The 22,471-nt window shown below is 42.3% G+C and overlaps 3 protein-coding genes across 4 annotated transcripts; 2 read left to right on the top strand and 1 right to left on the bottom strand.

Moving 5' to 3' along the window:
• Positions 1-18: 18 nt before the first annotated feature.
• On the top strand, positions 19-6,581 carry eif2ak1 (eukaryotic translation initiation factor 2-alpha kinase 1). 2 transcript variants are annotated; one of them, XM_072456261.1, is made up of 15 exons: positions 19-383; positions 1,099-1,266; positions 1,358-1,494; positions 1,633-1,673; positions 1,751-1,847; positions 1,929-2,009; positions 2,085-2,178; positions 2,256-2,304; positions 2,372-2,744; positions 2,962-3,070; positions 3,153-3,259; positions 5,501-5,615; positions 5,713-5,792; positions 5,902-6,135; positions 6,306-6,581. In XM_072456261.1, the coding sequence occupies exons 1-15, from the start codon at positions 203-205 to the stop codon at positions 6,423-6,425; spliced, it is 1,986 nt and encodes a 661-aa protein (XP_072312362.1). In that variant the 5' UTR covers positions 19-202; the 3' UTR covers positions 6,426-6,581. The 2 variants fall into 2 exon arrangements, with proteins under 2 accessions (XP_072312362.1, XP_072312363.1); XM_072456262.1 differs by lacking the exon at positions 19-383 and adding an exon at positions 872-979.
• Positions 3,144-5,099, bottom strand: LOC140369047 (ankyrin repeat domain-containing protein 61-like). The gene is made up of 5 exons (XM_072456268.1): positions 4,962-5,099; positions 4,687-4,781; positions 4,406-4,583; positions 4,028-4,228; positions 3,144-3,952 (listed from the first exon to the last, which is right to left on the bottom strand). The coding sequence occupies exons 1-5, from the start codon at positions 5,061-5,063 to the stop codon at positions 3,332-3,334; spliced, it is 1,197 nt and encodes a 398-aa protein (XP_072312369.1). The 5' UTR covers positions 5,064-5,099; the 3' UTR covers positions 3,144-3,331.
• Positions 6,582-13,425: 6,844 nt separating the features above from the next.
• Positions 13,426-22,319, top strand: usp42 (ubiquitin specific peptidase 42). Its single transcript, XM_072456260.1, has 17 exons — positions 13,426-13,541; positions 15,000-15,243; positions 15,577-15,783; positions 15,855-15,965; positions 16,108-16,207; positions 16,282-16,349; positions 16,421-16,491; positions 16,567-16,649; positions 16,979-17,090; positions 17,169-17,309; positions 17,397-17,497; positions 17,736-17,895; positions 17,974-18,678; positions 18,766-18,833; positions 18,908-19,972; positions 20,053-20,275; positions 20,345-22,319. The coding sequence occupies exons 2-16, from the start codon at positions 15,009-15,011 to the stop codon at positions 20,261-20,263; spliced, it is 3,438 nt and encodes a 1,145-aa protein (XP_072312361.1). The 5' UTR covers positions 13,426-13,541; positions 15,000-15,008; the 3' UTR covers positions 20,264-20,275; positions 20,345-22,319.
• The last annotated feature ends 152 nt before the right edge of the window (positions 22,320-22,471 follow it).

The following is a 22,471-nucleotide window of genomic DNA, read 5'->3' as shown; positions in this document are numbered from 1 at the left end:
CAGTCCCTCACACTTTGTCATGGCGACTGCCTTCAACGTGAGAAGTTGAACCTTTGACGCATTGAGCAGGTGTAAATCTGTGTTACTACAGTTTATACAAGAGTCATGGACTAACATTTCTTGCGAGTTGGGGGGTACCCTTAGTTATTCGTTTGAAGTAGTATGGCTGTAAATCAGTTTTTTAGTCATCACAGCCGCTGACATGAATTGTTCTACAACAACGTCCAGTGGCGGAGCGCTGCAGTCGGGGGAGGAAGGTTCTAGTAGCGGCGCGGAGCTTCGCCATCACACCCGCCTCTGGAGACCGATGTTGGGCGAAGGGCTAGAGAGCATCGGCCTGTTCAGTGCGGCGAGTGAAGAAGACGACGACGTCCAGTTTGACAGTAAGCAGCTTTTGTTTGTGCTTTTACTAGTCCCATACCAAGCCATCTTAACCCAATAATGAATGCGCTGCTTTGATATCATTTCTGTAAATGCATGTGTTAGTTTCAGAGACGTCGTCAGGTGTCTTCTGTCTATTATTGCACATCTTGAACAACGTGACATGACGTTACCGCCCCCCCGCTCCCCCCGCCCCGTCAGCCCCGTCAGCTGGTTTAGTCAAGTGGGACACTTATAGCTTACACTTAAAGCTCAACTTTACTGGCTTACAGTTCAACCTAGTTCAAAAGTGTATTTGTTTGCTACCCTGCAAATAAAACAGTAAGTCTCATACTAAGATAATTCACTGGTTAGTTAGTCATAATGCATTAATTTTGGATCAATCCCTTTGGGGGAGGGCCCCTCTATGCTGGATCTTTCAGATAAGGTTTATTTCTGTGCACGCCCAAATGTGCTAACAAGATGAGTTTTGTTTTTAGCTTGTGGGTGGACAAATGAGAATAAGTACAGCTTTGAATAAGTACATTTAACCAAAAAGCCAGACAAATGGACTTGGAGAAAAATATAGCTAAGATGATTGCAAAAGTTATTGAGGAAGGTAAGGTTTTATAATTTCAAAAGTTAAATGTTGAAAATTACGATATTTATTCAGCTGTATTGTGTACTAATGACCGTAGAAACACAGCATGATGCTTTCAACAGTCACTCTTCTTTAAGCTTCTGACACAGACAGTGACAGAGAAGTGCTGATGGCTGGAAGGTCTTATTCGTCTGTTCAAGAGTTTGCCTCCGCTATCCCCAACCACCTCCTTTTGGGCTCCCTGTTGGAGCATCTATGCTTTGTCTACGAGAATAACCCAGCTCGTTCACGAATGCTGTTTAAAGGTACTTGCAATCCTGACCCTATAAATTTGATTGACCCCAATACTATCTAAATGCGTACTAATGCTTGCATTTATAATTGCTTTTGTGAAAGTCATTGGACAGCGACTGGCAGCTATGAATCTCCTTTCACCTTTGGCAATAAGTGATGAGTTCAGCACAGTGAGACTGCAACACAACCGGGCCTTCACTGAACTGCTTCATGCGGCCAGCTCCTCTCTCTATCCACAGGTGATTACTCTGCATGGTACTGTGTCTTATGCACAAGTATGTCTAAAAGGCATAATTGCCAAATTGTTGTTGTTGTTGTTGTTGTTGTAGTTGTAGTAGTAAAAGCTGTTTTCTGCTTATGCCTATATTTTGATAAAGAGCCAACGGCTTGGGACAAATACTCATAGTTCTACTGTAAGGTGAGTTGACTTCTTGTCTTCTTTCTGACATATGTAACGTGTTATTCCGTTGTAAATGTACATCACGTTTCCTACAGGCCTATGGGACTTTTTCAAGCACAGACTTCAAGATATCTCAGTGAGTTTGAAGAAATCTGCAGACTTGGAAAAGGATCTTATGGAAATGTTTTTAAGGTATTACAATATGTTACCAATGTTTCTCTTTTTATTCTCTTTGTGAATATTATGATTATTATTATTATGACAAATCTTTAGGTATTGAATAAACTTGACGGACAGAATTATGCTGTGAAGAAAATTCTCATTAAAAATGTTTCAAAAGAAGACTGTATGAAGGTGAGTCTCCTTGTCAGAGCCAAGTAAATTATCATAAACGCAATGTAAACATTTTAGTACATCACATCGTTATAGGTTCTTCGAGAAGTCAAGATGCTCTCAAGCTTGCAACATGTGAATGTTGTGGGCTACCACACTGCATGGATGGAGCACGTTCAACCAGCTGCATGTAAGTCTGCTGTGAATTTATCCTATATAGTTCTAATGTCAACTACAATGTCAAATAAGCATATATCTCTTTGTTAGATCCTCAGTCTTATCTACCTGCACTAGGGTCTCCAGAACAATGTGATAGGTAAACTTTGAGATTGTGTAAAATACAAAACTGACACCAAACTGACACCTAATATTATCTATTTCAGTTCTGATGAAAATCATCACAATAATAGCACAGGATCTTCAATCGTATTCCAAAGTCTTTCTCAAGAACTGTCTGTCGCCTTGAGTGATAAGGTGGATCCTGCAAATGGTGCAGTTGAGGCTTTAGTTTCCACCTCAGTAAAGGACCATGTGATGTGTTCTAAACCTAAGCATCGAGTCCCAGAGAACTATGTGCCTTGTGTTTTTCTTGGTCAGCGGTCTCCCATCAAGGACTCAAAATGTCCGGCCATGGGTCTGGACAATTCTGTTATCTTTGAAGAGGAGTCCAGCAGCAATAACGAACTGAGCAAAGGCTCCTGCAGTGGAAAAGAATGCCAACAGAGAATGGAAACATGTGCAAAAATGATTAAAGAGGTGAGTGACAATCATAGAAAGTTGTTTGAGCAGAGTAAGAACCTGTATGCGGCACATGATTAAAAACAAATCTTACTGGATGTTGTCTAACCTTGACCAATCAGCCTAGATTCTGATGGTCTCATTATAACAAAACATGTACTTGACCACAGACATTTTTCTTTGCTTGCTCTATTATACTATTAAAAAATATGTTTTTTATTTTCCCCATTTGCAGGTACAGTTTCACCTAATGCTCTATATTCAGATGCAGCTGTGTGAACGTTCGTTAAAAGACTGGATTTCTGAAAGAAATGCCTACCCAAAACACCAGAATACCTTAGAATGTAAACACATTACTTATTTCTTTCTTACCGTAATCTTTGCTAGTGTCTGTGCACAGCTTCATCGCAGTCTTCCTGTGCACAGGTCCATTTGCATCTGTGGATACTGAACATACTCTCAACATTCTGAAGAACATACTTGACGGGGTAGAATACATTCACTCAAGAGGAATCATACACAGGGACCTTAAGGTATGCTTTTCTATTTATTAAGGCCTGTTTTGAAGTATTTCGTTGCATCATTAGTGCCACATACCAACAGAGTCAAATTGAAGCTGTGTTAGATGCATTAATGTTGTTATTTGTCTCAACATCTAAAAGCAGTTCATCTAAATTGTCCCACACATTAAAAATAAATTCATACAGAACAGCTGGCAGTAATTGTTGCCACTCTGTCTTGTTTCTAATGTGATGAAGGTAAATAAAAGATTTTAAGATGCTTTTAAGTGATCTTGGCTCCTGGGAAAGTCTCAGTATTGGCTGCTTGAGTTTAGAAGAACATGGAAGTGTCAGTGATGAGGGCAGGTGGCCACTTATGTTGCGAAAGATGATTGGTGTGGTTAATGCAAATAGTTTTGACAGCAGCTCGCTGTCTGTCACTTTAACCCCTCTGTTTAGGAACATGAACAGACAATTTTCTCCATCCTTGTTTAGCTTGTTGATGTTTCCTCCATAGCTGAGAAGCAGGTCCACCAGCTCAGTGCACCCCATGACGCATGTCTCTTGTATAGGCGTTCTGTCTTGGTGGTTGCCTTTGTTTGGGTCTGCGCCATGCTTCAGCAGCTCTGTGATGCACTCCAGGTCGTCTTGTTGAAGTTTCGCCATCGTTGTCGTACAAACGCTTACTGCTATATGCAGAGGGGTGTTCCCAGACCCGGTGACTCCCTAAATCATGGCAACATGTTTAGCCCACAGATGGTGAAATTCGTATTTTGTGATCACAATGAGAAAAAAACTCACCACATTTACATCTGCTCCATGCTTGATCAAGTGCAAAAGGATGTCCTTATTGAGTATCCCTGCAGCTCTGTGTAGGGTGACCATTCCCACACCGTCCACTACATTGACATTGGCTCCATAGTTTATCAAAATCTTGACTGCAGATAGAGCTGAATAGGAGACTGCTATGTGAAGGGCTGTCTCTTTATTGACACCGGCCACCTTGAAAGAAACCACAACAGGAACCAACATTCAGAAAATGGTTGCTCTAAATACAAAATTAAGTTTGAATGTAGCACGGTTATTTCAAAGGTGCTTATAAATATTGCATTAAAGTGAAAAACGGTGTCATATCAGTACTCTTTTTCAATCATCGGTTGAATTTCAAAGGTTAATTACCTGCGCATTTATGTTCACACCATGGTCACAGAGGAGTTGTAGACAGGCCTCTGCCTTTGCACGAACACGCATCAAAATGGCTTGAAAAGGAGAAACATTTGAGGATGTTTTGATTGTAGTCTGTAATCTTGGCCAGCTCATAATTACTAATTGCAGTGATGTTCTTCCTTGTTTGTCCCTGTAACACAAAGACACATCAATGCCATTTAGTGAATGTTGTAGTTCCTCATTCCAGTTTATGCTCTTCCTAAATTGAGAAATGTGCAACTGCAATTGTTAACCTTTTTTCTGCGTCTGCTCCCATGGCCAACAAACTCTTCATGCTCTCAAGGTTTCTGTTCATTGCAGCAAGATGAAGAGGGTAGGTAGAACACGCCTGAGGCAAAGGCAAGACGAGACAAACTTGAATGCATTGGCAACCTATGTAAGCTTTAAACCACTGTAAACTGCAGGTTGAATTGCTTTTAATTCGAAATGTGTCACAAATGATGCATCTTTTATTTTTGTTAGTAAAGCATGCATTTTTACTACATTAAAAAAGGCAATTTGCACTTACTTTCCTGAAAACCTTCCTTTGCGTAACATGGGCTATTTCAATCAAGGAGTCGCTTCCTTGAATTGAGGACAGCCCTTCTATACCTTCAGTGTCTTCATCCATAACAGCAGCAAAATAAAAGATTGTTGTAGTTGTATGGTAAAGTAATTCCAAGTCTTATTGCTCCTACCGTATACCGTGTGTACTCTCCAAGGTGTGTGATCGTTACTTCAGGTTTGAGCTTGTTCTTCAGGTTTGGTTGGACCTGTTATGATTGGTCCTATGACAGTTAATTTACCGTACACCAAAATGGTGCTTGTTTAATCTCTTTGTTAGTGTTGCGTTCTGAAGTTTGATATACAAGCTTCCTGGTCCAACTGATAACTTGCTCTGAAGGGGCCACTTTGAGAAACACCCTCAAACTACTTACTATTATTATTAGAAAAGAACCAGCTCAGTTAGACACCTGACTGTATTTAATCATATGTATGTGCTATCTTGTAAACAAACACAAATTCTAATAAAGATTTTCCATTCCTATTTTGTTATGTCTCTTTCAGCCTAGAAATATTTTCCTCCATGGTCAGGACTGTCATGTAAGGATTGGGGATTTTGGATTGGCTTGTGGAGACCTAATTGTGGATGGACATAAAGGCTCAGGTTCTCCCTGCAGTGGTAATATTTCACATTTTAACTTGTATTAATCTCAAGACGATGTCAGTCTCATACTTACATGTAGATGGTACAGTTGCGTTTCTGACATGCTTTGCAGATTCCTCACATACCACCGGTGTGGGTACATTTGTGTATGCCTCGCCAGAGCAACTCATGGGCTCACATTATGATTCAAAGGTAAACTAATTATTGCAACACGAGTACATTTAATGTTAAATGCTAACACGACACTGAATTATTTTTTAAGTTCAATACACAGAAAATGATTGTTTTATTTTTGTTACAGTCAGACATGTACAGTATGGGTATACTGGCCTTCGAATTATTCCAGCCTTTTGGGACAGAAATGGAACGAGTCCGGTGTCTTGGGGATCTTAAAGATGGAAAAATCCCAGATTCTTTTGGCCACAGATGGCCAGTCCTTGCCAAACATGTCATGAAACTGACAAATCAAGATGCAAGTATGCGACCCACGGCTGGAGAGCTTCTTCAGAGTGAACTCTTTAGTAATAAAGATATGGTAAGTAATAAGTATCCATTCTCAACATGAAAATAATTAAAATGACTAACATATCATAAAATGGAAAAGAATATACAACATTCATTTGTTTGGATTTTTTTTTATTAAAGTGTAATAACTAACATGACTTGAGCTGATCATCTCCATTGCTTTCACCTATCTGCCAACAGATCCATGGTTTGCAGAAACAAGTGCAAGAACAAGAAAAGGAAATTATGCAGTTAAGAAGAAGAATTAGTGAACTTGAAAGTTCTAGTGTTTCTTTGTCTGAATCAAATGAAACATGGTAATGCTATTGCTTTCGCAGTATGTAATATAGGGATACATATTTATATATTGTTTGCTTGTATGCCTCTGATTGTGTGTTGATTGGAAGTAAGGGATTGGCTATGACTATTTTCCCCCTTTTTATATTTACCTGATAATAAAGGGTAAGCCATCTCGGATGTGTATGTGCATTGTATTTATTTAGATGGCCCTGTGTCCTGAGCCAATGTCCAACTTTTTCTTTTTAAGTTGCTTGATATGCTGTACATAAAAATAAACCTGTAACCCACTTATTTTCAGTCCCCGATGGGAACCATCAGGATCAGTTTGTACTCTAAACCCACAAATAAAATATGAGCCTAAAATAAGATGAAAAAATAATAGGATTTGTATATAGATGCTTTATTAAAAGTACCTAAAACTGTTTTTTAGTGAATTTATCTTCAGCTATTAAAAGATAATTGTCAAAACCCAGCAGATGCTCATTTTAGTGTCAATCAGCCGATCCATCCAGATACCAGCTTCACTCATTCATATATTTGACACAAAATCTATGTGGGATTTAAAATTATTTCCTCTGTGCAGAGATTGGTGTCTGTTTTACTCTAATAAGTAGAAACAATGTCCAAAACTACAGCATCTCAGCTTCACAAAGGCTCCAGCCAATTGTTTGTGCTCCAGAGGGTTCAGGAACAGCTTCAGTTTTAAATAGGGATCATTTTATCAGGCATTTTTGGAAAAATAAGCCCCAATGCAAGAGGGGTTAAATCAGAGGTGTCCAAGCTTTTTTTCACAGAGGGCCGCATTTTGAAACTTATAAGGAGCAGAGGGCCACAGACAACCCGAGAATGAAGTGAATCATTTTGTATTGGACACAGTTTCAATGGGCCTCCACACCTTTAATTAGACTTGGAACATTAATATCAGGGTGCTATGACAGAATGTAGTGGCCGCTCCGCTGTACTGCAGCCTCGTGGGCCAGAGACCATTCAAACAGTTTGGGCTGTAGAATTATCGATAGTGCTCAATTCTTCTTAGTCCAAACATTTTATTTTTGAACATTCTTATTGTTATTATTTGGTGTTTTATGACATCACAGTCACCAGGCCCCTGTTCTGGCAATCATGATATCATAAAGGCCAAGAGTTTTGTTGTTGTGTTACTTTTAATGGCGGTTGGCAGCCTACTGAAAAAGGTGCATTTACTGCCACCTACTGTAGTTGTAGTATGTGTTTTATGGTATGAAGTGCTTTGCGGCTGCTGTTGTTGTTGTTGTTGTTTCATGGCATCCAAGTGTTGCATTACCGCCAGACTTTATTTTTCAGACTTTATTTTCCAGAGTCCGACCGGCTTCATTCCAGGACTGACTCTTCATCTTCCTCTCCTTCTTTAATGTTCGGCGCTTCCACCGTACAGCTTTATTCTTTAGGACAGGAGACCGCACCCACCTCCAGTTCTTCACTCTGATCACTGATTCCCCAAAAGTAGACTTCTGTCATTCCGACTCCCATTTAGCGCCTTTAGCCTGTTTTCTATTTCTGCCCATTCAAGCTCTTTTGTTCCAAGGACTCTTCCTGCAGCTTTAGCAATGATCCTGACCCTGTCAGTTCTCTTTTGAGTTTGAGCAGCACAGTTTATAACATCCACCATAAAGAGTACAAAATCCTCTATCCACAACCAGGGTATTCTCATTAATTCTGGAACCTCCACACTTGGAACCTTCCATCCATCCATCCATCCATCCATTTTCTACCGCTTGTTCCCTTTCGGGGTCGCGGGTGACTGGAGCCTATCCCAGTGACTTCGGGCCTTAGGCGGGGTACACCCTGGATAGTGGCCAACTCGTCGCAGGGCCAACACAGAGACATAGACATTACAGACAGCCATTCACTCTCACATTCATTCACTAGGGCCAATCTAGAGTCACCTAACACATGCATGTCTTTGGACGGTGGGAGGAAGCCGGAGAACCCGGAGAGAACCCACAGTAACACAGGGAGGACATGCAGACCCCACCCAGAGAGATCATGTGATGTTGGTCTAGTCCGGGAATCAAATCCATGATCTCCTTCTTGGGAGGCAAGAGAGCTAACCAACCGGCGGTTGGCGGTTGGCATCCGAGTGTTGCATTACCGCCAGACTTTATTCCTTAGACTGTTGTTGCTGTTGTTATGGCAGTCGACAGCCGAGTGTCGCATTACCGCCAGACTTTATTCCCCAGACTTTGTCGTAGTCCTAAAAGTTGTTCTTCCAGTGCTTTGACTTCCAGTGCTTTGACAAAGCCCAAGAGGTCATGAGATGCCTTTGTCATTGTATCCTATAGAAGTTCTTCCTCCCCTCAGACTTTGTCGTAGTCCTTAAAAATTCCATTGCTTTGGAAGTACAAAGCCCATGAGGTCATGGGACGTCTTTGTTGTTGTTGTTGTTGTTTTATGGCGGTTGGCATCCGAGTGTTGCATTACCGCCAGACTTTATTCCTTAGACTGTTGTTGCTGTTGTTATTGTTTTATGGCAGTCGACAGCCGAGTGTCCCATTACCGCCAGACTTTTTACAAAGCCCATGAGGTCATGGGACGTCTTTGTCGTTTTATCCTTTAGAAGTCCTTCTTCCATCACTTTGGCGTTTCTAGGCCCATGAAGTCCAAGCGCGTTAGAACATCCTCTTGCTCCTCATCCTCGGCTCAGTCTCCAACACCCCCCAACTCTATAAACGTTTACCCAGCCCTGTGCTACATAAGTAAGCAACCACAGCCAGACACAAACCCTGTGACTGGATCGCCGGAACGTTCCGCAGATTGAACTCCCGCCCATTATTCCGAAACCACAAGGCCAACCCGGCCGGCCCTTTCTCTATCATAAGCCTCACAGCAAATCAGCACATGCTCGACAGTCTCTGGCACCCGACAGTGACCACACAGACCGGTCGGATGTTTGCCTATCCTACTCAGTGACCAATTGAGTCCAGCATGGCCAATCCTCATGCGGGCGAAGGCCCTTTCCTCCCACGCGTTCCTGCCCATAGACCTGCAAGGACCCACACTACCCTGTATGTGATAGAGATGCCGTCCAGTAACACAGTGGCTCCAAAATTCCTGCCAAAGGCCGACCACATGACTCTTGATAACGGGCTTGATTTCAGATTTGCTTAACTCAACCGCCACATCAATTGATGGCCGCCTAAGGGAACGTTTAGCCAGTGTATCAGCCATTTCGTTACCATCCACCCCCACATGCGCAGGGACCCAAATGAAGGAAACCCTCACATCCTTCCTGGACAGAAGATGCCATTCAACACATCCTGTCTGCAATCCGATTTCCCAGATTTAATGCTTTGCAATGCAGAAAGGCTGTCAGAGGCCACCACAATGCCGCAACACTGCAAAGCAGATTCCGCCCATTCCAATGCCACACGTATCGCTATGAGTTCCGACGTGAAAACAGAAAGGCAATCTGTCAACCTCTTCTTGACCGCCAGCCCCAGGTCAGGCACAAAATAAGCAGCGCCAGTACGCCCACTCTCAGGATCCCTAGACCCGTCGGTATACATAAACACATCACCTGAGTGCCTATCGATGAGCGCTTGAACGGCAAAGTGCGGTGCCCTCCCAGCGACTCCTCTAAGCTTGCCATGCAAGCTAACATCAACAGGAGCCGGGACAAACTTCCACGGAGCTATAGCAGACAAAGCCACCGACGGGCTCACACGCAGATCACCAACCCCCGCAAGCCGCACCTTCGCATTTCCTACCTGGCTAAAAAACATACTGCCAGCCTCATTCTGCCCCACATCAAGCCTGAGAAAGTCCCTCACCGGGTGAGAGCTCGTATGACCTTGCACATTCACCCAGTAAGCCAACAGAAGTTCTAGCCTCCGGAGCCGTAACGGCAATTCCCCCAACGCAACCTGCAGCGCCGAGACAGGGGAGGTCCTAAAAGCCCTACAGCAGATGCGCAAGGCCTGGGCTTGCTCCACATCAAGCTTCTTTAAGTTAGTCTCAGTCGCAGACATGTAGGCTATACAGCCATAATCAATAGCCGCCCTCATGATGGCCCGATAAATACCCAGGAGCGACCTTCTGCTGGCCCCCCAGTCCTGGCCGGATAGACAACGAAGCAAGTTATTCACCCTTTTGCATTTACCACTGACCTCATCAATGTGCTGACGCCAACTAAGCCTCTCGTCAAAGGTGACCCCCAAGAACCTCCATGACCTGTTCGAGTACCTGCCCATGCAGTCGAAGGGAGACGTTCCTATGCCCATTGAAGAAACAGATCACTTGAGACTTCCATACGGACAGTTTAAACCCCCACTTCAGGGTCCACTGCTCCACCTGCTGCATTGCCCTTTGCAGTTTCGCCTCGTAAAACCGGAGATTCCTCCCTCTCACCCATAGAGCGCCATCATCAGCATAAAGGCTCCTCCCAACAGACCCATCCACGTCGTCAAAGATGTCCTTAATCATAACATTGAACAAGATAGGGCTACACACACTCCCCTGCGGGATCCCATTCTCTACCTCATAGACCCCAGAGTAAGCAGCGCCCACTCTGGTTTGAATACGCCGGCCAGACAGAAAGCTCCGGACCCAGTTAAACAGTTTACCCTTCACACCACACTTCCGCAGCTTAATGAGGAGCCCATCCTTCCAAACCATATCGTACGCCTTCTCCACATCAAAGAGCACCGCAATAACCTTTTCTTTCTGAGCCCTGGCCAGCTGGATATCAGATTCCAAACACAACACGGAATCCATGGTGTTCCTGCCCCTACGGAAACCACTCTGGTGCGCGGGAAGCAAACCCTGACTCTCCAAGAAGTAATCCAACCGCTCGGTAACCATGCGCTCCATCGTTTTCCCGAGCTGCGACGTCAAGGCAATCGGCCTATAACTTGAAGGGTCAGACGCTGGCCTACCCGGCTTCAGAACCGGCACCACCGTAGACTGTTTCCACGCAGATGGAACACAACCTGAATCCCAAACACGGTTGAAAAGACCCAGGACTAGCCCAAGCGTGTCATCAGTCAAATGAGAGAGCATGTCATAGCACACCTCATCATTACCCGGGGCTGTCTGTTTCGCCTTAGAAAGTGCTCTCCTTAGCTCAAACAAACTAAACGGAAGGTCAAGGTCATCTTGAGTCGAAGGCTGGTGCCCAATCAGCTCAGAATTCTGGGCCAAAGTACTCTCCCTGTAGTGCCTTTCCGCAGGTGAGAGATTGTCAGAGCTGTGCACCGACACAAAGGTGCTGGCCAACAGTTCAGCTTTGTCAACGTCGCTGACTGCTTCAACACCATTCTGTATTAGGACCGGGGTCCCGTGACGGCGCTCAACTCCATGCATCCGCTTAATCATCCCCCAAACATCCCCGAGACGCGTTTCTCTCCCAATTTTGGAACAATACCGCCTCCAACAGGCACTCTTGGCCGTTCTTACAATTTTCCGCACAACAGCGCGGGCCCTCTTGTAGTCAATGAGGGCACCCTTAGTGTGGGTAACCCTTAGCCGGCGAAACGCCGCATTTCTTGCCCTAACAGCATAACCACATGCTTCATTCCACCACGGCACCCGTTGTTGTTTTATGGCTGTTGTTGTTGTTGTTTTGTGGCGGTTGGCATCCGAGTGTTGCATTACCGCCAGACTTTATTCCTTAGACTGTTGTTGCTGTTGTTATTGTTTTATGGCAGTCGACACCCGAGTGTCGCATTACCGCCAGACTTTATTCCCCAGACTTTGTCGTAGTCCTAAAAGTTGTTCTTCCAGTGCTTTGACTTCCAGTGCTTTGACAAAGCCCAAGAGGTCATGAGATGCCTTTGTCATTGTATCCTATAGAAGTTCTTCCTCCCCTCAGACTTTGTCGTAGTCCTTAAAAATTCTTATTCCATTGCGGCTAGGTATCCAAGTATTACATTACCGCTAGACTTAATTCCTTATACTTTATTCTTTAGACTTTATTCTTTAGACTTCATTCTCCAGTTCAAAGCCCACGAATTCAAAGCACATGAGTTCCAAACCCACGAATTGTGCTGTACTTGGATACTAACCGCCATAAAACCCTACTATAGTAATTTCAACTCAAGTTGAGTTGAAATTTTTGCTTCAATTGTCTTTTCTGTGTGTCGTTTCTTTTGTGAGCAGCGAAGTCTGTCTCACAAACCAAAGGTCTTCACTTCCCAATCCGGGTAAGAAACTCTTCTCTGGCCACTGACTAGGTTCATTGTAGTGCAGGGGTGGGCAATTATTTTCCTCCGAGGGCCATATTCGAATCCAGGCAAGTAGCGGAGGGCCGGCCCGCGATCATTGGTGTGAAAAAAAATTTAAAATCACGAAAATCAAATATCCAATAAAATATCACTTTTCTGTCAAATATAGGCTATTGACTCCATCTAGTATTTAATTCATTTCACGTCATATTTATTAAGGATACAAGTGCAGACAGATGCCTGAGGGCAAAAAAATTAAATATTACTTGACATGTTGTTGTTGTTGTTGTTGTTGTTTTATGGCGGTTGGCATCCAATTGTTGCATTACCGCCAGACTTTATTCCTCAGACTTGACATGTTTGGCAGGCCGGTTTATAAAGACAAACGGGCCACATGTGGCCCGCGGGCCGTAGTTTGCCCACCCCTGTGTCGTGTATCTTTCCAAAAATTACCTTTCTGGTCATATCATAGTTTTTAAAAGGAGTTAATCTTTTGGGTATTCTCATAACAAGTGATCAGGATGTCCCTAAGTCAAGGTGCCTTCAGAACTAAAGGATTGTAATGTTTAAAGTAGAAAAAAACAGAATCAGAAAAGGTTTATTGCCATTGTCAATGAACATAATTCACAAACATGGGATTTTGCTTTGGTGATACGGTGCAAAATACTCAATAAAAATAAAAACAACACATTCAATTGAGGAAGTTGTGCGGAAGACAAAAAATAAGTTGGCGAAATATTGTAGGTCCATGGTACAGTACAGAGAACTTGTTCCACACGAGGAAACGGCAGAAGGAGCCAATGAGAGCGCTAGTTTCACCACAGGTACCCGGATGTACCCGTAGGCAATTAGCTACGTCATTGTTCACCGCCGGACACCCGCTGGAAATAAGCAATGGATTTACAATAGCTTTTAGAGCGTTCATAACAAATACCAGGTGAGCGTGCCGTTGTCTTATGGGTTTAATGGGAACTTAACAACACATCAGTTATGTTTTAGTTGGTTTGGGAGGCTGGGATTAGCTGTAGTAGCCTTACACCGGTTCTCTGTCATGTCGGAAAGACCAGCGCAATACGCACAACCACCGGCGCTGACCCCCTCCTTTCACCTCCCGCAAACTGTCCCATTACCCGACCCGCTGCGTTTTGTTCTTGTGTTAAAGTTGAAAGCTAAACTGGCCCGGTACCAGATGCGAATAAGTTTGTCTCCATGCTTTGTCATTCAGCCGCGCTAAGCCGAGCAGGCTAGCACTAGCATCATGTCGCCGCACGTAACGTTAGCCGCGCGCGCTCTGTAGCACTGTTCCATTCGGCGTTTCCATGGAGCCCTCCGTTTTAGAGCGGGTTAGGTCTCAAGAGTCTTTCTGCCACAAAATTCTCTCAAGTTTTGTTTGAATTGACACCACATTGACTTAAATCTTCGACAAATTGAGACGTAGTCGGGCTCCGTGTTCGTGTTTTTCACACTGCGTGTTAAAGGCCTTCCCGTCGCCTGTTAGCCGTAGTGTGCTGAAGCAGGTGGGAGGGGACAGCTGCTGTAAACGTGCTTCCGACCAGGACAAGTTCCCGGGGAAAAGATTCATCAATGAACCACAGCGCATTTCACAACGTTAACCCCTATGGAGAGTAAAGAAACAACATGCCACTTTAGCTTAACCGTCTTTTACAGTTAAAGCATATTAATCGCCACATTCAAAATATTAATACAATTGAAGAAACATTTAAGCGTGAAACTTTTGACTAACTTCCTATGGAGGACATAATAGTTAGCATGCTCTTATTTCTGAAATAAGTGGCTAAGTCATGTTATGTTTGAATGTTTCCACATTTGATCTTATAGCAAAACATGAGAACCACCACCTTTTCTGTCCGCGCTGCCTTTGATTGAAATATCACACCTACAACTATCAAAAATGCAAACTCTTATCACACCTTCAAAATACAGTTAATACAATGGCTCATTGAAAACAAGATCTGCCAAGACCAATTATACCTGCTCTCTCTACTGCACGTGTGTGTGTCTGTGTGTGTGTGTGTGTGTCTGTGTGTCTGTGTGTGAGTGTGTCTGTGTGTGAGTGTGTCTGTTCTATTAGTATCTGTTGGTCTGTAACTGTATATATTTCTAACTCCTATGTACCATATTTGCTTTATTGTTGTTGTTTTTTTACTTCCCTGTTTTAGCCTGAACGTAACAGCTGCCATGTGACTACAGATGAAAAATAGCCTTTTGGCTAATTCTGGCTTATTAACAGAAATATTAATTAATATGCACTGTCCCTGAAACTGAGTCCAGATGACTACAACTGAAGCTTTTTCTACTATGGAACACGCCTGGACGAATGAGGGATTACACCGACACTGTCCCTGAAATAAATAAATATTGATTTGTCTTACAGCAATGAACAATGACCATAGTTGACAGAGCTTCAGAAAAGTCTGACTACGAGTCAGTCGGGTGTAAGCGCTCCCCATTCAACAGTGGAGACGTGGGCATGGACAGTAGCTGCTCCAGCAGCTGGGCAGTGGGGCCCTCTGTGCCCAGTGATTCTCCACGACTCAAGGCTCCCGGGGGTTGCATGGGCCCTACACCCGGAGCTGCCGTATATAATGGCACATGTGTGGAGCGACCCAAAGAGCAAGGTAAGAGCTCAGACTGCAGAAGATCAAACCCCTATATTTGTCATGGCTCGCTTCTTCTAATCACTTATATTTGTTTACTAATAGTATTATAACAATGATGATAAAAATAGGATTACTATTACCGTAAGAGTAAGATATTGTGTTTGCAAGCATTTATAGTACTAGTAGATGTTCATTTGTGATTATGAATCAAAAGTTTTCATCCTTTTTTGAGCATTTGACTCTGGCCATTTGGAATGCTTGTTATCCTGTTAAGCAATTGTGAAAAATATATATGAATATATATATGTCAGGTTAGAGGAATAGAGGCAAGTGTCATGTCTTCTGTGTCAGTTCTGGTTAAAGGAGATGGCATAGACCTACCACAGAAGGTCCTGTTTCCGCTTGAACGCCTCAACATTAAATGGACCCAAGGCCATCGAATTGGGGCAGGACTGCAGAACATGGGAAACACCTGCTTCCTCAACTCAGCCCTGCAGTGTCTCACCTACACACCTCCATTTGCTAATTACATGCTTACACGGGAGCACTCCAAATTATGTATGTCACCTTGTTTAAATTAAAGTAGTGCACTATTGGTTGTAGACTTACTAATCACTTTTTGGTTTTAGGTCATGAGCTGGGCTTTTGTATGATGTGTACCATGCAAAACCACATCATACAAGTTTTTGCTAACTCTGGGAATGTTATCAAACCTATTGGTGTCCTCAATGAGCTTAAAAGTAAGTGTTTGTTGTTTTCTAAAATGTATTTTTTTGGAGCAATTAAATACTTATTTAAATTTGGACAGTAGTTTAAGGAGATTATGTTTATTGTTTATTAAGGTAAATATATATCGTAAATTGTGTATCTGTTATTCAAAAGGGATTGCAAAGCACTTCCGCTATGGAAGCCAGGAGGATGCCCATGAGTTTCTGCGTTACACAGTGGATGCTATGCAAAAGTCCTGTTTGCCTGGAACTAAGTATGTTTTTTGTACTTTTTATTTGTGTTTTAATAAGTACTATTTTAAAACTCACCTGAGGTTTGTGTGTGTAGATTGGACAGGCAAACGCAGGCAACTACCTTCATCCATCAAGTATTTGGCGGATATTTACGGTCCAGAGGTAAAATAGTTATGTTAAAATTATTTTGTGAATATTTTCTTAAATATTAATATTTATTTTTGCTTTTATAGTAAAATGTTTAAACTGCAAAGCAGTTTCGGATACATTTGAGCCTTTTTTGGATATCCCTCTGGAAATTAAGGTAATGATGAATGACAAATTGCTTTTTATGTTTTGGCTAAATGATTTATTGTATTTTTCTCTTTCTCTGATCCAGACGGCTCTCAGTGTTTCAAAAGCTATAGAGCAGTTTGTAAAGCCAGAGCAGCTGGATGGAGAAAATGCGTACAAATGTACAAAGTAAGATAATTACTGGAGAACATAAAACAGTAGAGATGTACCGTATTTTCCGGACTATAAGTCGCACCGGAGTATAAGTTGCACCAGCCAAAAAATGCATGATAGAGAAGAAAAAAACATATATAAGTCACACCGGAGTATGAAATGTGGTTGCAAGGGTCAAAATAACAAATAATATCACATATAAGTCGCTCCGAAGTATAAGTATATAAGTATAAATATAAGTATAAGTCGCACCCCGGCCAAAACTATGAAAAAGATGCGACTTATAGTCCGGAAAATACGGTATCATGAAATATGCTCTTGAAAAAGTATGTATTTCCCAATAGGTGCAAGAAAATGGTCACAGCCTCAAAGAGATTTACCATACATCGCAACCCCAATGTACTTACCCTTTCCCTCAAACGCTTTGCAAATTTCACTGGTGGAAAAATCACAAAGGTACATTTTTGTGGTGTAATAGAGCAATATGAACATGGAAAAAAGTATTGAAGGAAAATGTGTTTGTGCTTCAAATAGGATGTTAAATATGCTGAAAATCTGGACCTGCGCCCCTACATGTCTCAGTCACAAGGAGAGGCTCAGGTCTATGGACTCTATGCTGTACTGGTCCATTCAGGGTTCAGCTGCCACGCAGGACACTACTTCTGTTATGTGAAGGTACTGTTAATTTCGACCAATATGGGTTTTCCATTGCTCCACAAGGTTTGAATCACCTATATATTTCTTTCTCATATTTTTCTCCAGGCTAGCAATGGCCAATGGTATCATATGAATGACTCCTCTGTGTTGGTCAGTGATATACGGTCCGTTCTAAACCAACAAGCGTACGTTTTGTTCTACATCAGGTGAGTTTTTTGTTTTTTTTAAAGTTTCAACATTTAGTTCACTTTGGCCCATGTCTTATTTATACAGCCTCAAACAAACTCAGTCATTTCTCATTTTAATTAAATGTATGTGCTTATTGACTTCCTAAAGCATGTCTCTTTTATATTTATATTTTTTGTATTTAACATTTATTGTATATTGTAAGCTAATTGTTGTATATCATTGGTTGTTACTTACTCATTTATTTACTGCCCCTAGGAACAATGATGTGAAAAAAACAGCTGACTACAGCCACATGAACCATAACACCGGTATCCCTGGTCAGTCGTCACCCCGGCCTGTTGTAATACCGCGCATAAATACCACTGTCCGTGGTAACAATGTGGGCTTCATAGGGCCACAGCTGCCACCTAACAAGGTATTTCAAAATACTGCCCCAGGATATTCATTGCAGATTTGCAACTTTTCATTCATTATTTGCATGTTTGTTGTACAGAGTTCACTTCATGTCAATGGCAATGGATCTCTGAGGGATTTTCCCAGTTCAAAACCTAGCAGCAGTGGTCACGGATCGGCTGCCTCTTCCTCCATCTCCCAATCCATTAGCCGGCCCTCAACAATCCCAGACCTGGACAAACGGCAAAAACTTTCATTTTTCATTGGCCAAGGAAAACCCATCCGGCCCACACCCTCGTCCCTCTCTCAGAGTCAGCCGTCCTCTTCTGCCAGCTCGTCCTCTGCTGCCAGCTCGTCCTCTGCTGCCAGCTCGTCCTCTGCTGCTAGCTCGTCCTCTGCTGCTAGCTCGTCCTCCGCTGCCAGCTCGTCCTCACAGTCTACCTCAGATGTCTCGTCAGATGATCGCTTCATTCCACGTCAGCTAAACCATGGCAATGGCACTTCGCGGGTCAACGGAGACCATCAAATTGGAGGGAATGGAGCGTCTCTCTTGGTGCCATACAGCCAGGAGTCCTCTGAAGAGTCCGATCAGGAGAACAGCAGCACTTTAGATAATGGCAAATCTCACGTCATCAGTAACAATGGAGCCAGTGGGGATTTTATTGCAACTTCACACAACACAAATGGGGAGACTGAAGTGCTTCATAATGGGGACGGATTAAATGTAGCCAATTTCTATATCTCTGAACCTAACCAAAATGGCCATCACAATGGGCACCACAAAGGCGATGGAAGTCCTGATCAGGTATAGTTTGTGCAGTATTGGCTATTATTTTCTTGTGCTTCTAAATAACTTTGCTTACTAATCATTGTTTCTTTTAATTTAATTTAGATGTTAAGCAGTAATCCTAGCAGTTTATCCTCTGACTGTTTTGGTAATGAAGTAGACGACAACACAAGGTAAAGAGATCAAAAATAATGCAGACAAACTATCCACACATTGTTGGCAAAACTAAAGATTTTCTCTCCCACAGCAACACTAAAGACCATGCACCAGCCACTTCTGTTCAGACAGTTCACCCAGTTGCTGAAACTGTCCACATCTCCACTTCTGATACAAGGGCTCAGATAGTATCTCAGTGTGAACCACCGTCCCAGCAGCACGTAGAGCTCTCTGCCGTTAACTTGGAGCCGGAAATCAACAATATTGATTCAGACCCAACCAGAAAAATGCCCTCTTTCACACATCATAGTAAGTCTGCTGCTATAGGCCCCTCTACCCCTGAGGGATCCCAGAGCTCCAGCCGCAGTCCTCCACAAAAAGCTGTGAATGATGGAAAAGATGTATTACAAACCAATGGCCTGTCTGTAGCGTCTGATAGACGCACAGCTGCTAAGGAGCCGAATCATCACAAGAGCAGTTCCAGAAGCAACCATGAGCGACAGGTGTCCAGAGAACGGGACCGAGTGCATGCCTCGGAGTGGACCAGAGACAAGTACTTCAGAGACCGCAGTAATGAAAGAGAAAGTGATGGAGACTGGCACAGGTCCAGGCGGGACTATAGAGATCGCTCCTATAAAGGCCGCTTTCCTGTCTACGATCGCTCCTACAGGGACACCGATTCGGACCGGCGCTGGGAAAAAACTTGCCACCCGAGGGAGCGAGACCGAGACAGATGTGCGCACCATTACCACAACTCCAACTATCGTCACCACTGGGAACGTGAGCGCAGGCACAGCCATGCTTACAGAGATGACTATCAGAGCCGCTGGAAGTGGCATGAAAGTCAAGATTGTAGGGGCATGAAGGACAAGAGCAATGGGAGAGACAGAGACTACTATTCTTCTAAAGAGGACAACACTTTTTCAACCAATGGGACTGACAACTCAACCCGATCCAAGGGCTCACCAAGCAGAGCTGCTCATTCAGGGTCTACATCTGCCTCCACAAACAGAACAGACGAACAGAATTACAAACGAACCTATGTCCCTCTCACCAAGGAAAGGGACAGTAGCTCTGATGGTGGTTACAACAAAAGACACAAAAAGAGCAAGAAGAAGAAGAAATCTAAAGACAAAGACAGACATCGTGATAGTGGGTAAGTGTCCCTTTTCTATTTCCTACTTACTGAAAAGCAGTTATTTATTTATTTATTTATTTATTGTCATCTTTAAAAAGCTCTGATGTGGATTCGGATCAAGACATTGAAACAAAAAGAAAAAAGAAGAAAAAGAGAAGGCATGACAGCCAGGAAAGGGAACGCCGTAAGCGTCGTCATGATGATAATGGACACAACAGTTGTTCGCCAGAGAAACGTCGGCGCACAAAGTATGACCCTCCTATGTCCTTCCATCACACCATTCAACCAGTTTGTCTCAGCGCCACCTAAAAGGACACACAGGTACTGCAGCTTTCACCACACTTAATTTACACTTTACGGGGGCTCCACATCCTAACTGTTGTTTTGCAGGGAATGGCTAAACTGGAGCCTTGAAAAGGAGCAGATTTGAATGAGCATCTATTACCTACAGTGAGGAAATGAGAAGGTACCATCTAATTTCACTCTTTCAGAACATTTGACCCCCAGAGCGACATCAACATTTTTTAACATGGTGCTTCTTCAATTGTGTTTTTACCACAACAAACATTGAAGCTTTTTGTTTTATAGCTTTGATTTACTATCAACATTCACATGTGTTTATGTCAAAGACTGAATAATTTATACTTGTATAAACACAAAAGGCCGGGGGCTCTAACATCTCAGCTGCTGATCAGTAGTACTCAGGACTTTGAAACATCTATCATGCGTCCGATTTCTTCAAATGAGACTAATTAAAATGTGAGACCCATATCTGTGGAGTTACAATGAGTCAGTGAGAGTCTCAGAGCTGCTGTGGGTGAAGACAAACTGTTGGAGGATGTGGAGGACCGACACAAGTGCCGAGGCTTCACTGATGGATACCTCCATGTTAACCCTGGACAGACATGAGGACACTGCCTGCGTTTTCTTTTACAAAAGTTACTTTTATAGATTCTCACAGTGGAGTCTCTCACATTTTTACTTTGCCACATTCAAAAAGAGAAGCATTTTGATTTGTTATGGCTGTGGACCAGACCTTTGCTTTTTAATGAAAATACAGTTTGATTGTGTCTTCGCGCGTCATAAGGAATACTGTGAAGTTGATTTTGAACTGTACTATCAGTTATTTTTTATATGTTTGTATGTGACAATCCTGTATCAGGATTATATGTAGTTGATTTTATTTTGGCTTGTTTTAGATCTACACTCTGACCATACTTTCTGGAAATGATCACTTTTTTTCTTTTAGATGTCTTCAAACTTAAAAGTTGGAAAAGTACTGTTAAAAGTTAAGTTTGGCATGTCAGGAATTCTATATTGGATAAGGTTTAACAATGTAAAGAAAGAAAAGACAAGCCTGCACACTTACTCCAAAACTACATTTGCCGTAATCAATAACGTTTTGATCCAAATGGATCTTCCTCAGGTCATAGCTTTCAGTTGTGTGCCTCCCCCTTATATAACTTCTGCCCACTGATTGGTTGGCCAATCCAAGAGCAGGCAGTTGGATTTAAACACACAATTACACACTGAGTACAGTAAGCGGAGTGCAGGCTTCTCTTGTCTTTTTTTTTTTTTTTACATGTTTACTGCAGTAGCCTGGCACCTACTGTGATGTGCGTGTACCTACATTATCCTAAGGTTTAACAATAACAACTTGTCATTATCAGAAATTGTAATTTGTGTTGTAGCTCTATGAATTTATGAATGAACAATGCATCTGGAAAAACCGACAAACATTTTTGTTTGTTTTTTATAGAATGGATGACTTGTACTCTGGTCTCCCAAAGGCCTTTAAACTATTCTTTAAAAAAATAGCATACTGTACACCACCTTATAATAAGAGTAATGTATACAGGTCCTTATAGCAATTTACAATGTTCCCTTTTCGGACAACCAAAGACCTGTATGATTGGTTATTGTTTTATCCAAAGGGAAAGAACTTCATTTACATTTTTAAATGTTTATTATTAAAAAAATCTTCATTGTATTTATTGTACTTGGAAGGAGATCAAGCTGCTTACAACCTTGACACTATTATGAAATGATTGAAGAAGTGGCTGACAAAAAGTCCACCTCCAGTTTGCGCTTGGCTTCAAGTGTATACTGAACGGGACAAGTCCTTTTACATGTTTGGTCTACACACTGGGTCTTTCCATTTATACAATCTAAGTAATCGAAGTATAACAGTGTGGGTAGACTTCACAGAACTGTATGAAACTAAAAAGATGAACGGGTATAGGCTACGGTCAGTATGACGGACATGCTACATAAACACAAAGAAAAAAAACATGTACATTATATACCATACATGCATTATGCCTTTTTGTTAAAAAATGGTACAAAATAAATACAAAAAAATAAATGAGTATTGAGAAGAATGGTCAATATAAATTACTTCAATGGTGGGTTGGACTAAGTATAACAAATTCCATAGTTGTATCATCTCCAGTTTAATACTAAAACTATATTCTGAAACTTAGTAATTGCCATTTAAAACCATATGCATTATTGGAT

The sequence above is a fragment of the Eucyclogobius newberryi genome, unplaced genomic scaffold, assembly GCF_026437365.1.
Source record: "Eucyclogobius newberryi isolate DKJ021-1_F unplaced genomic scaffold, fEucNew1.0.hap1 SCAF_20, whole genome shotgun sequence".
Classification (NCBI taxonomy): Eukaryota; Metazoa; Chordata; class Actinopteri; order Gobiiformes; family Gobiidae; genus Eucyclogobius; species Eucyclogobius newberryi.
This window is presented reverse-complemented; position numbering and strand designations above follow the sequence as displayed.